The sequence below is a fragment of the Periplaneta americana genome, chromosome 9 (assembly GCF_040183065.1).
Source record: "Periplaneta americana isolate PAMFEO1 chromosome 9, P.americana_PAMFEO1_priV1, whole genome shotgun sequence".
Lineage (NCBI taxonomy): Eukaryota > Metazoa > Arthropoda > Insecta > Blattodea > Blattidae > Periplaneta > Periplaneta americana.
In genome coordinates this window covers 73911306-73924964 of record NC_091125.1, presented here as the reverse complement: position 1 = coordinate 73924964, position 13659 = coordinate 73911306, and the positions used below count along the sequence as shown (strand labels likewise).

General features: G+C 32.9%; 1 protein-coding gene across 6 annotated transcripts in view; it reads right to left on the bottom strand.

The window, feature by feature from the left end:
• Mkk4 (MAP kinase kinase 4) overlaps positions 1-13659 on the bottom strand; it is a 280839-nt gene that overhangs the window by 179384 nt on the left and 87796 nt on the right. For all 6 annotated transcript variants that reach the window (XR_011333901.1, XR_011333900.1, XM_069835063.1 and 3 more), the window contains one exon: positions 11928-12041. Coding sequence is in view for 4 of the 6 variants with exons in the window: in XM_069835063.1 (XP_069691164.1) it covers positions 11928-12041 (114 nt within the window). In the remaining 2 variants the exon portion in view is untranslated. The remainder of the gene's footprint in view (positions 1-11927; positions 12042-13659) is intronic.

The window sequence follows — 13659 nt, the reverse complement described above, 5'->3', positions numbered from 1 at the left end:
AATATCAGTCTTTATGACTTACCATAGAATAACCATAAAAACAAGTTATATTTTATAACACTTCTTTTACATTTATTTATATTTATCTACATAATTTAATATTATGGTTCTGTAGAATACAGAAGATATGTGGATGATACACTGATTATACAGGGACATCATTTTATTTTTACTTCAATTTTTATTATACCTGAGTTTTTGAATGTACTTCACTCCCACCCCTTCTACTAATGAAGTTCAACCATCCTGCACACAGATCCAAGACCACATATACAGTCATAGTAACCTTACGATCATAGTAAACAGTACATTCCAAAAATATGTTCGTGTTTTCCAGTGACGAAAGAGCTTTCAATATTGAATCATTTTCGCACAGGTACTGTCGTCCATTTGCCTATATCATATCCTGGTGTCCCCCACCTGCTCTTATTCGCCAGCTAGTGGCTGGGCTGTCGTCTTAGCTCTTTTGTGAGAACATTAATTTGTTAGGAATTGGACGTCTACGTAATATTATACAACTGTTTAAAACAACTTAAATAAAAGGGCCTCGTTAAGTAATTAACTGTCACGTGATTTCTCCCTTTCTACGACCGGGCAGAAGTGAAGATCGAATTTACAGTACGTAAGGTACTCTTTTATAGAGTAGGTACAGAATTATTTCAACATGAGTTACTAGTACGAAGGCCGAAACTGGTAATTGGAATTAGGTGCAATAGTCTATATTGCGATAATATGCACATTACAACTGAAGCCTGTATCGAAATGAACGGCCACCATTTTCAAAAATGTGTTTAAATATCCATATTATGATTATTTTTCAATTTAACTTCATTCTCTATATTGTATGCTAATGGGCTGTAGAAAGTATAATATACACTGCATAATGAATACGTCCACATGGACAGCTCAGTTCATGAGTAAAAACACTCATTGCTAATACTATACTATATTTTGATTAAACAAAAACCTAATGAAAATGATCAAACTCAAAAGTGCGATATTTCCTAGTTTACGTAAATGGATGAACCACTTTTCTTCCCTCCTATACGTAGTAAAGTGATTTGTTTGTATATTAAGCCAGTATCATCGTACTCCAGTCGTGGAAGGGGGTAGACAACGGCGTTGATCCAAAGGTATAGCCAGGATAATATCAAAAATGTTGGTAAAAATAAAATGATGTCCCTGTATATGATAATGTTAAGACAGATAACTGTATAAAATAATCTTTAGAAGCTTACATAATAATATTAAATTTATCCAAGAAAATGAAAAGAACAAATCATTACATTTTTAGACATCACGATAATAAAACAGAAAACAAAATGTGTTTGACATTTATAGAAAACCGGATCATACAAATTATTGTATTTTGGCACATTCTGTACATCCTATGTCTCACAAGCTTAGTACATTCAATTTTTTAATACATAGATTAATATAAATACAAGGAAAAATTGTGACAGTGTTGTGTATAGTTCCTGGGGTAGCTTAGTCAGTAAAGCAGACATCTCAATAGGGTCTTCTCGGAGCACTTCCTCCTCTCTCTCTTTTTAATGTAAGAGTGGAACAATACAGTGGACAGTACAACTCAAAAGTGTCACTTTGTGAAATTTCTCCTGCGAAAGTTACAACTTAGCTCACTCATGCTTGTAACATAAATCAACGATCGGCTATCTTTGGGTATTGCGCTTATCTCTTCAGCTGACTACACTATCTACATCTGCTCTGTGTAACAACTTTTATGCGTTGGCCTTGAGACGCCTACAGTAGAGCATTTGTGCACTAAGCGAAGGATTCCAGGATCGATACCCGGCCCCAGAACAATTTTTCCTTGAAATTATTCAAACCTACTTTACAGGGAGCTACTACCTGAAAGCCAGATTTGTATAATACAAATACCGTTAAGTAGGAACAATTACAAAAAAGAATACAGTGAAATACTACAAATAGCGAAAGAAAACGGATATAATTGGAATACAATTAAGAAAATGATTCACAAAAAAGAAAGACTGGCTAAACAGAAGAATTTTACAACCCTTTCCACCAATAGAGAGAGAAAACAAAAAGCGTATTCAACATTAACATATGGTAAATATATTTCTAATAATATCTTTGAAAAATATTGGAGTGCAAGAGGACAAATGACTTCATTGTCAAATGCCTGGCATTAGAAAACAACAACAAAACAACATATTTCTAATAAATTAGACAATTTTTTTAATAGAGTAAATATTACAATTGCACATAGGCTCAACAATAATTTACGTAATGGTCTCCAAAAACATAACAAATTACACAATAATGGAATATACAGTTTAGAATATTTAACATGCTAAAGAAAATACATAGGGCAGATGCGGAGAAATTTCCAAGTCAGATATGGTGAACACTGTGGCAGGAAGACTTACAGGTGGAACCATTTTGATGCGAAAACTTGTCCTCTACCATCCTTGATGTCATCTGTATTGCATTCTCATCCAAGATGCAAGAAGATCCCGCCACAACCAAGATTATTCCAAACATTTATCATGTTGTAGTGTCGCCCTCGGTAGCATAGTTGGTATAGTGCTGGTTTTCTATGCTTGAGGTTGCGGGTTCGATCCCGACCGAGGTCGATGGCATTTAAGTGTGTTTAAATGCGACAGGCTCATATCGGTAGATTTATTGGCATGTAAAAGATCTCGTGCGGGACAAAATTCCAGCACACCAGTGACGTTGATATTACCTCTGCAGTTCTGAGCGTCGTTAAATAAACCATAATTCTTTAAAATCATGTCGTAGCTCCTATGATAATCAATCACACTGATATTTTTAGGATTTATAGGTCAGTGTCTAAGGAAAGCATATAAAAAAAAAAATCGAAATCAGAACCATTTTTGAAAAGCGAGAATAGAAGTGATGTTCAAAATACGGTATGCATTCAAGAGTTGGTTAGTGGCAAACTTTTTTATTTTTAACATTAGACAGGGGGTCAGAGCGAGAAAAATGCTGAGAAAGAATGGAAATTACTTTTAAAAGCCACAGCTATTCAAAACTTTTACTGGTATCTGAGTTGTAGGGAGTTAAACAAACTGAGTGTTTTCGTTTGGCTTGTAGTTGCAAACGTTGTCGAAGAACAGATAGCTCTGGGTGAGAAAACACATAAAGGTATCCCCGTAACATGCCATGAAGGCACTTGGGGGACATGGAGGTAGAGCCCCATGCATTCCATGACCTCGGCACTAGAATGAGGTGGTGTGGACGGCACCATGCTCTGACCGCCTTTTACCCCTGGGAAAGACCCGGTACTCAATTTTATAGGAGGCTGTGTGAACCTCGGGGCTGTTCTGAAAGTTTGGCAACGAGAAAAAATCCTGTCACCACCTGGGATCGAACCCCGGACCTACTAGTCCGTAGCCAGCTGCTCTACCAACTGAGCTACCCGGCCACCCGAGAAAACACATAGAAAAGGAAAAAAGTGTCATTGAGAAAGTATAGTCTACGTAGAAAAAAAAAAAGTGCATCGGAAACACTATTCAGAGACATGGCATTGGAAGATTCTCAGTCATTTAACAGTTTTCTACGAATTTATGAGAATATGTTCAACAAACTCTTAAACACGATATAAAGCCATATTGGTACAGTAAAATTAATAAAGCCATAACTGCAAACAATTATTTTACTTTGACAGCGTTTATATTATAATGCAATGCCATGATGCATCAAATCATCCCTCAATGACATTTTTCATGTGGTTAATTTTCATCAATTTTTCTAGATTGAGTCCAAGATACAAAAACAAAACAATACCAACTTTTACTAATCTTTTTGCCAAACTAATACTCTCTTGAATTTATAATAGCTACACTGACAAAAAAAAAAGCGTTTTAAATGCAAAAATTATTGTAAAACTTATACAATATTTGCAGTTCTATACATATGATCGTGCAAAAATAGTACAAACTACAGAAATGTGTTACGTTCAGAACAGAATCTTGCCACCACGACCTTGACCAAGAAGTACTGTATACGTACATTACATGGTGACCCACATGCTAATTTTGTTTTGAGTTGTCACTGAGGCATTTAAATATCTGCTTATCTTATAATTGATTAATTTTCATGTATTTAAAACATTCTAAATATCATGTATAATACTTTAATAAAATGATAGAAAGGAACATGTTTTATAATAATAATAATATTTGTAAAGCAAAACAGAACTACTGTAGTTACCAAAATCAAAGGAGCTTTGTAATTGCAATGAATACTGGAACTAGTAAAGTAATATATTCGTCACTAAATCTATAACATTACAAGGACACTGAAATTAAATGATAACAATTAGAGTCCTGCAAAACCGGTTGTAAAGGAAGAAACTTACATAGTGCTACTGAACGCCTGGTGTTATAGGCAGTATGCGAAGTATATCTGCTTGCATACTGCCTCAATATTCGGTTTAACGAGTATTCGAGTTAATTCGAACTCTCTGTGGGTGGACGGCTTTGGCGTATAAAATGAAGATCACAGTGTATTATCCAGATATTATAACTGCGGATCATCAAGAGGAACAAACAGCATGCAGCATGAAACTACAGACGTTGTAAAGCGTAAAGTGCAGAAAAAAAAAACTTTCGGTATTACACTAGAAAACTCCATTATAATATTACAATAATGACACACTTAAAAAAACAGTAAACTCAATCAATAGTAAAACTAAAACAAAAACAACTTTATATCTTCTGAAACATACAACAACCAATGCTTTTAGTATGTATACTATGACAAGAGTCTAGCAACTAATTTTCGAGCAATCGAAATCTCAGTGAGTTGTCAATCATCTGGCCACTGTAGAAAAGTCGAACCACAGCTATGACAAATACTATCTATGGCCCAGTTTGACATGGTTGACCTAGGGAGACAGACCTGAGTTCGTTGACATCTTACATCTGTATTACAAGAAAAAAAAAAGCAGTGTGCAACTAGCGGCGATGTTGACAGACTGCTGAAACTTCCAACTCAATTTTCTAATAGCCATGCATTTAATCACAAAACGTAATATAGGTTTTCTATTCATTCAAGTGAACCTTATCACCCCATTCAATCTGCAGGGTTATTTCACTTCAACCTTGTTTACGAATAGCTACTGTTTTGGAGGAATGCATTTAAAGTTATAATGAAATGTATATAGTTATTTAATTTTATGTTTTGTGATTAATTGCAATTCTATTTTGGATTTATTTACTTATTATATCTCACATTATACATTATGCTCATTTCATTTTCTACATACTAAATTGATGGAAATATCACCAAACAACTCTAGCCTCTCTAGCAACACTTGTGAAACGAATATTGGCCATTCCACGAATAAGTGTTTCCACCGAGCGTAACTTTAGACTAGTAAAACAGATTTATTAATAAATAAACACAAGAAGTCAACTCTGACCATGTAATCTATGATAATAGGCCCTAATAATAATTGTGAACATCAAATAGTTAATATTAGCACGTGTGTACATAAAATAGTTCTTTGAATGACACTTATTTTCTCTGAAGTAGATCTTTTCTATATAGAATGATATGTTTCTAAAACTTGCTATTCTTTTGTTATTCGTAGTTTAGAAATGTGTAAATTATACTTATTTTGTACAGAACAACAACCATTAGGAGCCAAAGTAATTGTATTGTTAAAAATAACATTACTGTTCATCTTTTTAAATTGATTTCTTAATAAATAATATTGCAACTGCTTAGAATAATTAAAAAGCATGCAACTATTGTTTTAGAGGTAGGCCTATATATATATATATATATATATATATATATATATATATATATATATATATATATTTTAGTTTAAAGTACAAACGTCATAATGGACTGTATATACTTATTTCCTACTTTGTTTTATAATGAATTGTAATTATATTTTTGAATATGTTTACATTATGATATTTCACATTATACATTACGTCTATTTCCTTCGATGTCATTGTGTCCATTGTCCATTTATTTGTTACTAGTCAAATTACTGCAAGTTCGAAATACAAAAATAAATGTATTAAAGTGTCAAATTATTTGTATCCCTATTTGAAGCAAACATATTTTTGTAATGAAACAAAATAAATATCCTTCAATATTATTACTCTATTTGTATACTGAGAAAATGTTAAAGAGTTATTGTATGATGAAATGTACCTGGTGTTATTTGGAGATCGTATTTTCTTCCTCCTTACCATTTCTTTCTGTGTGAGATTTGTGTTCTAAAGAATTCGCGATATTACATGAACTTATGTAATATCGATTATTGGGTTATACAAATCAAACAAGATTCAGTCAATATGTGACGAGAAAGAGTTACGACGTAACCAAATGATGAAGTTATGACGTATACTGTTTAATGCTGGTATAGAAAAACGCCAGCTATATAGTGTTTATTGGTAAGAAAAATATACATGGCTTGTGCACGACTTGTTCTGTGTAAAACTGTAACATTATTTAACATATCTATAAGCAACTTTTATTAGTAAAACTCTAAAAGTTTAATATATAAATGATACTTATGAAGTTACTGCAAGTTCAGAATAATAAAGAAAATATATGTGTTATAGTGCCAAATCAACTGTAAGAGTACTTGCAAACACTTTTTTTTTTTTTTTCAATAAGACAACGTTAATTTCCTTCAATTATTATTCTGGTTGTTTACTCGGAAAATGTCAGTTTCATGTAAGTGCGCCTGGTGTTCTGTCTACTCTGCAATACATCAGGTGTAACCGCTCGACAACCGAGTATCTGGTCCGATGTTCATTCTAGCCGGTTGTAGCTCCAACAGGTCGAATCTAAACCGGTTGTAAGCACTGTTTTGCAGGTCTCTAATAACAATATTGTTATGCGTAAATATAACTATTTCAACAATATTTGCTTGTACAAAATTCTTTTGAATAACGTAACTTAATAGGAAAGACAGAGAAACAATAACCACTGTAAATATTATGCAAATATATACTTTATCCTTGATCCTTAATTATACAATATCATCTGAAATATGTAAACTCAGACTAATATAGCATATAAAAATACATAAGTATGTAAGAAAGCATTACTCATCCATTAATACTCAAAACATTTTCAAAAGCATAATACATAACAAAAATGTTATATTTTGTAGACAATGCACAAGTTCTCACATTACTTCGTCAAAACAAACTTTATTAGAAATTTGAATTTCATGAAACGACAAGCCTGTGATGCGTTCAAATAATGTTAGTTTTTTGCCTTTTCTTTCATTAAAAGTAGAGCATCTCTTTGTACTCCCGGAAGATAATTTAATTTTTAAGCACACTTTCGCATAGTACTTACAGCAGGTAGAGGATATTGTAGTTTATTTCTTAAATATCTGTACACTTTAGGATTAACAATTTGCATAGATATGAGGGGCTCACAACCAGAGTAGACCAAGTCCACCTGTGATCAATTTGTGGATTAATACAATTTCAGATGAAAAAAACTTAGATTTATTCATTGCCATAACAAACCAAGTTCATAACTCATTTGTTACTCCACAGAGGGCAGCATTTCCTATGGAAGGTGAAGGTTGCTAAGCATGAGCTAGGAACTTTAAGACTCAATTTCTCAAAATTATTCCAGAAGGACTTGGTCCACTCTGGTTGTGAACCCCTCATATAGCAACTGATATATATTCTGGTAATCAATGGACCTTTTAGATTCTGAAAGAACTACTCTAACTTGTTCTGGAGTGAAATATTTCAACAAGATTTCTGTCACTTTTTTATCCATTTCTTCCTTATTTATAATTTTGATTGATTTTAATTCACTATATAATAATATAATTATTTTTCTTCTTATAGTTCCCTAATCCTTATAAATAGTTTTCTATTTGAAATTTCAGTATTTCGTTTTTCTCCTCTTAAGTTTTTAATTCTTTAATTAAAAATATTTAATGTATCTGCTGAAATTAACATTTATTTTTTCTCTTGCAAAGCAGATGGGGATGATTTAGCTTGACTCTCAGAAGTGTCTCTTTCAGAATTTGAAGATTGAGCCAATATTTCTCATACTAGATTCCTATTCGCTCTTTTTTCAATCACACAAATCGTGAGAAGCTAGATTTATTACTTGAAGACAAATCATCACCAAATATTTTTTCTGTAGGGATATCATCGGATTTTAACTTTCTACATTTTTGTAGTGAATATTCTAAAATAGTTTGCTGTATGTTCTTCTCATAAGCTTCTGCATTGAAATATTCCAAACATATTCTTGCTGAAAATGAAGATACTAAAATTGGCACTCATATACTACAAGGAGAGTAAAAATGTCCTTAAAATTTATTATCTAATGTCATATTAAATCTAATTAATTAATTTAATCCTACTTTACCGTATGAAACAATATGTTATCAGAATTTCAAGTAATTTCTGAATCTTTAGAGGAAGCCTAAATGCAGCTAACTGAATGTTAAATAGCTTGCAGTAAAAATGTTACTATTCAAATATTGCTTTTACATAATATAATAATTGATTATTTAATAATAAAATATGCAATTCTTACAAGTTTTATTCTCTGGAAACATAACCCACTTCATCTTACCTGTAGTTGTGTTGATTGCATCGCTTTTTTTGCATTCACACACCCATTTAGCAGAAAAATTTCATTTTTCGGAAAGCTGAAATATTTTATATCACTCATTTTTATGTAGTGATTTTGGCAACAGTAAATGTATAATGTGACATATTGACATACTGTGTATTCAACTGATTGAATCTAATGCAATGTTAAGGTGTCACTTCATAATGAATCAGCTGGTAATACTGTACAGAAATGCAAAACAAATGCCAGCCGCTCAAGTTGCAATCCAGGTGACATAATAGGTAATAGAAAGAGATAGAGAAACATGCACATAGTTCTACCTGTAAGTCTTCCCACAACCATATCTGACTTTAGAAATAACCATAGAAAATCGAAATACGTCACTCATTTGATAGAAATGCGACGAGTTAGGTCATAGTACTGATGGTATTGTGGCACCATTTGGAATATTTTGGTTGCCTCGGGAGTATGCGCACTCATCCAGCGAGAAAGTAGGTGCGGGGGGAAACAGAACTCGAGCTTCGGTAGGTGCTGTAGCGCAGCATGGAGCGCAGGGGGGAAAACTACGGGACGGAGCGGTGAGAGCAGGGGAAGCCTCTAGAAGCATAATCCTCTCGACGATTCCATAAGCCACACACATCGAAGATTCCAGAACATGTGATTTAATAAATAAAAGCGCAAGTGAGTCTTCAGAAGTTAGTTAGTCTTCGGTCAGCCTTCAAGTCTTGTCTTGGACAGCGGCGACATATCCAGAGGATATGAGTTCGATGTGCAGTGAACTTGAGTGGGTCCGTAACTGTGACAACATCCAGGCAAGTGTGGCATATCCAGAGGATCTGAGTTCGACGTGCGGTGAACTTGAGTGAGACCGTAACTGTGGCAGCGTCTAGGCGAGTGCAGCGTAACCAGAAGACTTGAGTTCGACATGCAGTGAACTTGAGTGGGTCTGTAACTGTGGCAGCGTCCAGGCAAGTGTGGCGTATCCGGAAGACCGGGGTTCGACATGCAGTGAACTTGAACAGTGAGCAAGAAGAGCTAGCCAAGGCAAGCGAATTGTGAACTGACAGTTTTGTTCTGCACATAGTGCATTGTGAACATTAATTGAAATTAGGAGTACATTGTTGTTCTTCTCAATAATACACGTCATGTATTGCCACTGTCGTCGTGTAGAGTGCAATAACGACTATTGTGTTGCTGTGTTGAGTAGAATACCCATTGTTGTAGGATGAATTATTAAGAATAAAAGTCACATTGTTGACAGGTGTGGTGGTTAAAAGTAGAATAAAAAGTTACAGTATCTTTAAAATGATAAAATCGTGTTGTAATAATAAATTAATAAAGAGTGCCGAGGAGTTCTATATAACAAAGCAGTATTTGCAAGATGGCATAATAATGAATGCGAATTTGATTCACAATAATAATCCATTGTATATTCTCTAACTCTCTTAAAAATAGTTCCTTATTCTAACAAAGTTCATATCAATACGCAGATGCTAGAACAGTGCGCACTTGGCAATACTAAGACAGTTGAACATATACACGCTAGCAGATATCATCACATCATTACATAAGTAAAGACAAATATGACATATAACATCAAATGCTATAATATAGATGTCTTTTACAGATATCAGAATTGAGCATATGGAGGTATTCACGATACTACCAATCAATTTACATTGTCATCTTATCTTCTCATGACAACAGTAATATGTGATCAAGTTGAAATACCTCAATTGGACTTGATACTTAGTAATACGATGGATTCTTAATGTTTTTACAAATGTGACATCAGTAGTTACAATTTATGGCATTTTAAATAATCTTGCTCCCATTATGGTAACATCTATGATTTTAATACATTTTAATAATAATTAACGCTCATTGATATGTCAATGCAATATTATACAGACGTGGACAAATTATTAATAAAATTGACGATTTTTATGATTAATTCTATTTACAAAATTTGACTATTCAATTTAGACTACAGTTGACAATTTTGCATATTTCTATCATTACAGTAGATAGAAATATGCAACAATTTCAAATGTAGGCTATTCTAAATTGAAGAGTCAAATTTTATAAAAAAATATATAATAAAATCTTCAATTTTCCTAATAATTTGTAAATATTATGCAAAAATGTCAACTGCAGTCTAAAGTGAAGAGTAAAATTTTGTAAAAATATATAATAAAAATCTTCAGTTTTGCTAATAATTTACAAATATCCAAAATGTCACCTGTAGCCCAAATTGAAGAGTCGAATTTTGTAAAAAATATATTTAAAAAATCTTCACTTTTGCTAATAATTTGTAAATATGTGAAAATATCAATTGTAGTCTAAATTGAAGAGTGAAATTTTGTAAAAATATAAAATAAAAATCTTCGATTTCCCTAATAATTTGGAAATACCCAAAGATGTCAACTGTAGTCTAAATTGAAGAATCATAGTTTGTAAAAATATATAATAAAAATCTCCAATTTTGCTAATAATTTGTCCACGTCTGTATTACACATAGGCAAGTCATTTTCAATATAGTATATAATTGATGATATGTTGACAATAAGCCACTCTTATGCTTATCTTTGAATTCGCATTTGTAATAATACACATTTTCATAAGCACAATAATATTAATATTTTATATTTGATATTGTTATGTATTGCCTGATGGTGCCCCAGGAGGGTGAAAACACTCACACCTATAAATAAATTTAAAACAAATGTTATAAAATATAACTTGTTTTTATGTTTATTGTATGGAAAGTCATGAAGACTGATATTTTAGGAGGGTACAGGGGAAAAACAATTACTGTCACATCCCCATAAGGGTGAGATAATGATCTATTTCATTACATTACTGCAAAATTTATTGCTATTCCTATTGAATATCAAGGGAAGTATGACTATATTCGTGGTGATAATTCTCCTTTTCACCAGTTTTAATAAGAACAACACTAAATTTAGTTGTAATCTTTTGAATTAGATAATGATATCATCCTTACGGAATTTTGACATTCATTGTTTTTCCTGTACATCAGCTTATCTGAATATCAACATGAATTGTAAATTATCAGACCCAATGGTTAGTAGAGCAATCACTAGACCAACAGGGACAACAAAAGATGATGAATCACAAAGAAAAAAAATTATATGAATGAAGGAGGTGAAACATCTCTGTTTATGAAGTACGTAAGTGGTCTTTTAGGACAGATTTTTCAGCCATAATGGGGAACAGAAATCAAGAATAATCTGATCATCCTGAAAAGAAATTAATAAAATTCTCCATGATTTAATTAGCATGCAAATAAGTTGCTTATAACTTGACTTCACCTTAACAGCCATCACAGTGTTGCTCCGCCTATGTACCATCTTGTTAACAGTTCCGAAAGCTCCTCGACCTATCTCACCCAAGTCTTGAAGGTCATCTGATGTGAAGTCATAAACCTGTTTTATCAAGAACAATTACGTTAAACATATGTTCACATTACCTAAATGTTTGTAATAATAGTAAATTTACATACATACATACATACATACATACATACATACATACATACATATGGTGAAGAATTGGTAGAACAGAGAAAAATTCTCTCCGGCACGGGATTCGAACCCAAGTTTCCAGCTTTACATGCTGGCACTTTATCCACTAAGCCACACCAGATTCAAGTCCCAATGCTGGATTGAATCCCTCTCATTTTCAGTTCTACCTACTGTATTCCCCTTTGTTGGCCTACCCTCGTGTACTGTGTCACAGTATGTGTGACAGTAGACATAATGTCCAATCTCAAGTACTGAGGAACACAGTAGGTAAAACTTAAAATGAGAAGGATTCAATCCAGCATGGCTTAGTGGATAAAGCGTCAGCATGTAAAGCTGGAAACCGGGTTCGAATCCTGGAGCCAGAGAGAATTTTTCTCCATTCTACCAACTCTTCGCCATATGGAAACACAGAATTACTACACTGAAACTCCATTTGATGTACTTCGGTATATCATAACAACATACATACATATAAAGTGATATTTTCATTCTATGGCAAAATCAGTATCAGAAAGAAAATACATACTTTCTCATACAAATTACACAATCTGCAAAATTCAGTTCTTTTATCATGTTGCGAATGATAGTCCCATTTGTAGTTTATATTTTTAACTATCACTTAAAAGGCGTACATAAATGAAACTGTTTACCATGCATCCAAGTAGCAAGATAAACTTCTTTTTTCTAGATTGTAAGTAAATGTATTTTATAATCCCAAATCCTACTTCATTAATTATAATGTGTCACTAATTTTTCGCAAATTTAATAAAATAGCCACTTGAATAATTATATACACACAGAGTGGTGGTATTGTTTAGTCAACTGTTCGAAGACAGGTGTGAAACTTATGACACCAATTAGACATCATTTATGAATCAACTAAGCCAGGAGATAATGGGGTAGGGTGGTTAGTTCCTTTCCCCCTTCCTTGCATACATCACTGACTAGTTAGTTACATATTATACTAATCAGACTTCATAAGTAATGTCATTAACTTCAGGGGGTTATCCACTGAGATATTTCAAATTTTGCTTGTTTCTGCTTCCTTTTGGAGATAAAAATTGTTTTATATGAAACATTTCATAGCGTGTTTTGAGAAAGCCCTGCGCACGCACACGTACACACACACACACATATATAAAATACTGGTGGTAGATCATAAATAACTGAAGAAAAAGAAGTCTAATAGTGTTTTTTTGTAACTGTTAAGTTTTCCCAGAAGAAAAAATGTTTTGTGAGTCTTAACTTTTTTGGAAAAAAGAATAGACAGTCATTTACTTTGTGTGATACTTATGCTGAAGCAGTCATTTGTTACTCTGTTGTGTGTCTATGTTGGTATGTGTTTGGCACAAGGTCATTCACGTTCAGTCCAATTGTAAACAAATAATTAAAGTATTATCAGTTTTAGAAACATGGTATTTCACAAATTAAAAATAAAATCACAAAAGATAATTAAATTTCACTACACATTTTGTTGAATAGACTGTCTATATAATTTTGGCAGTTTATATTTTTACAC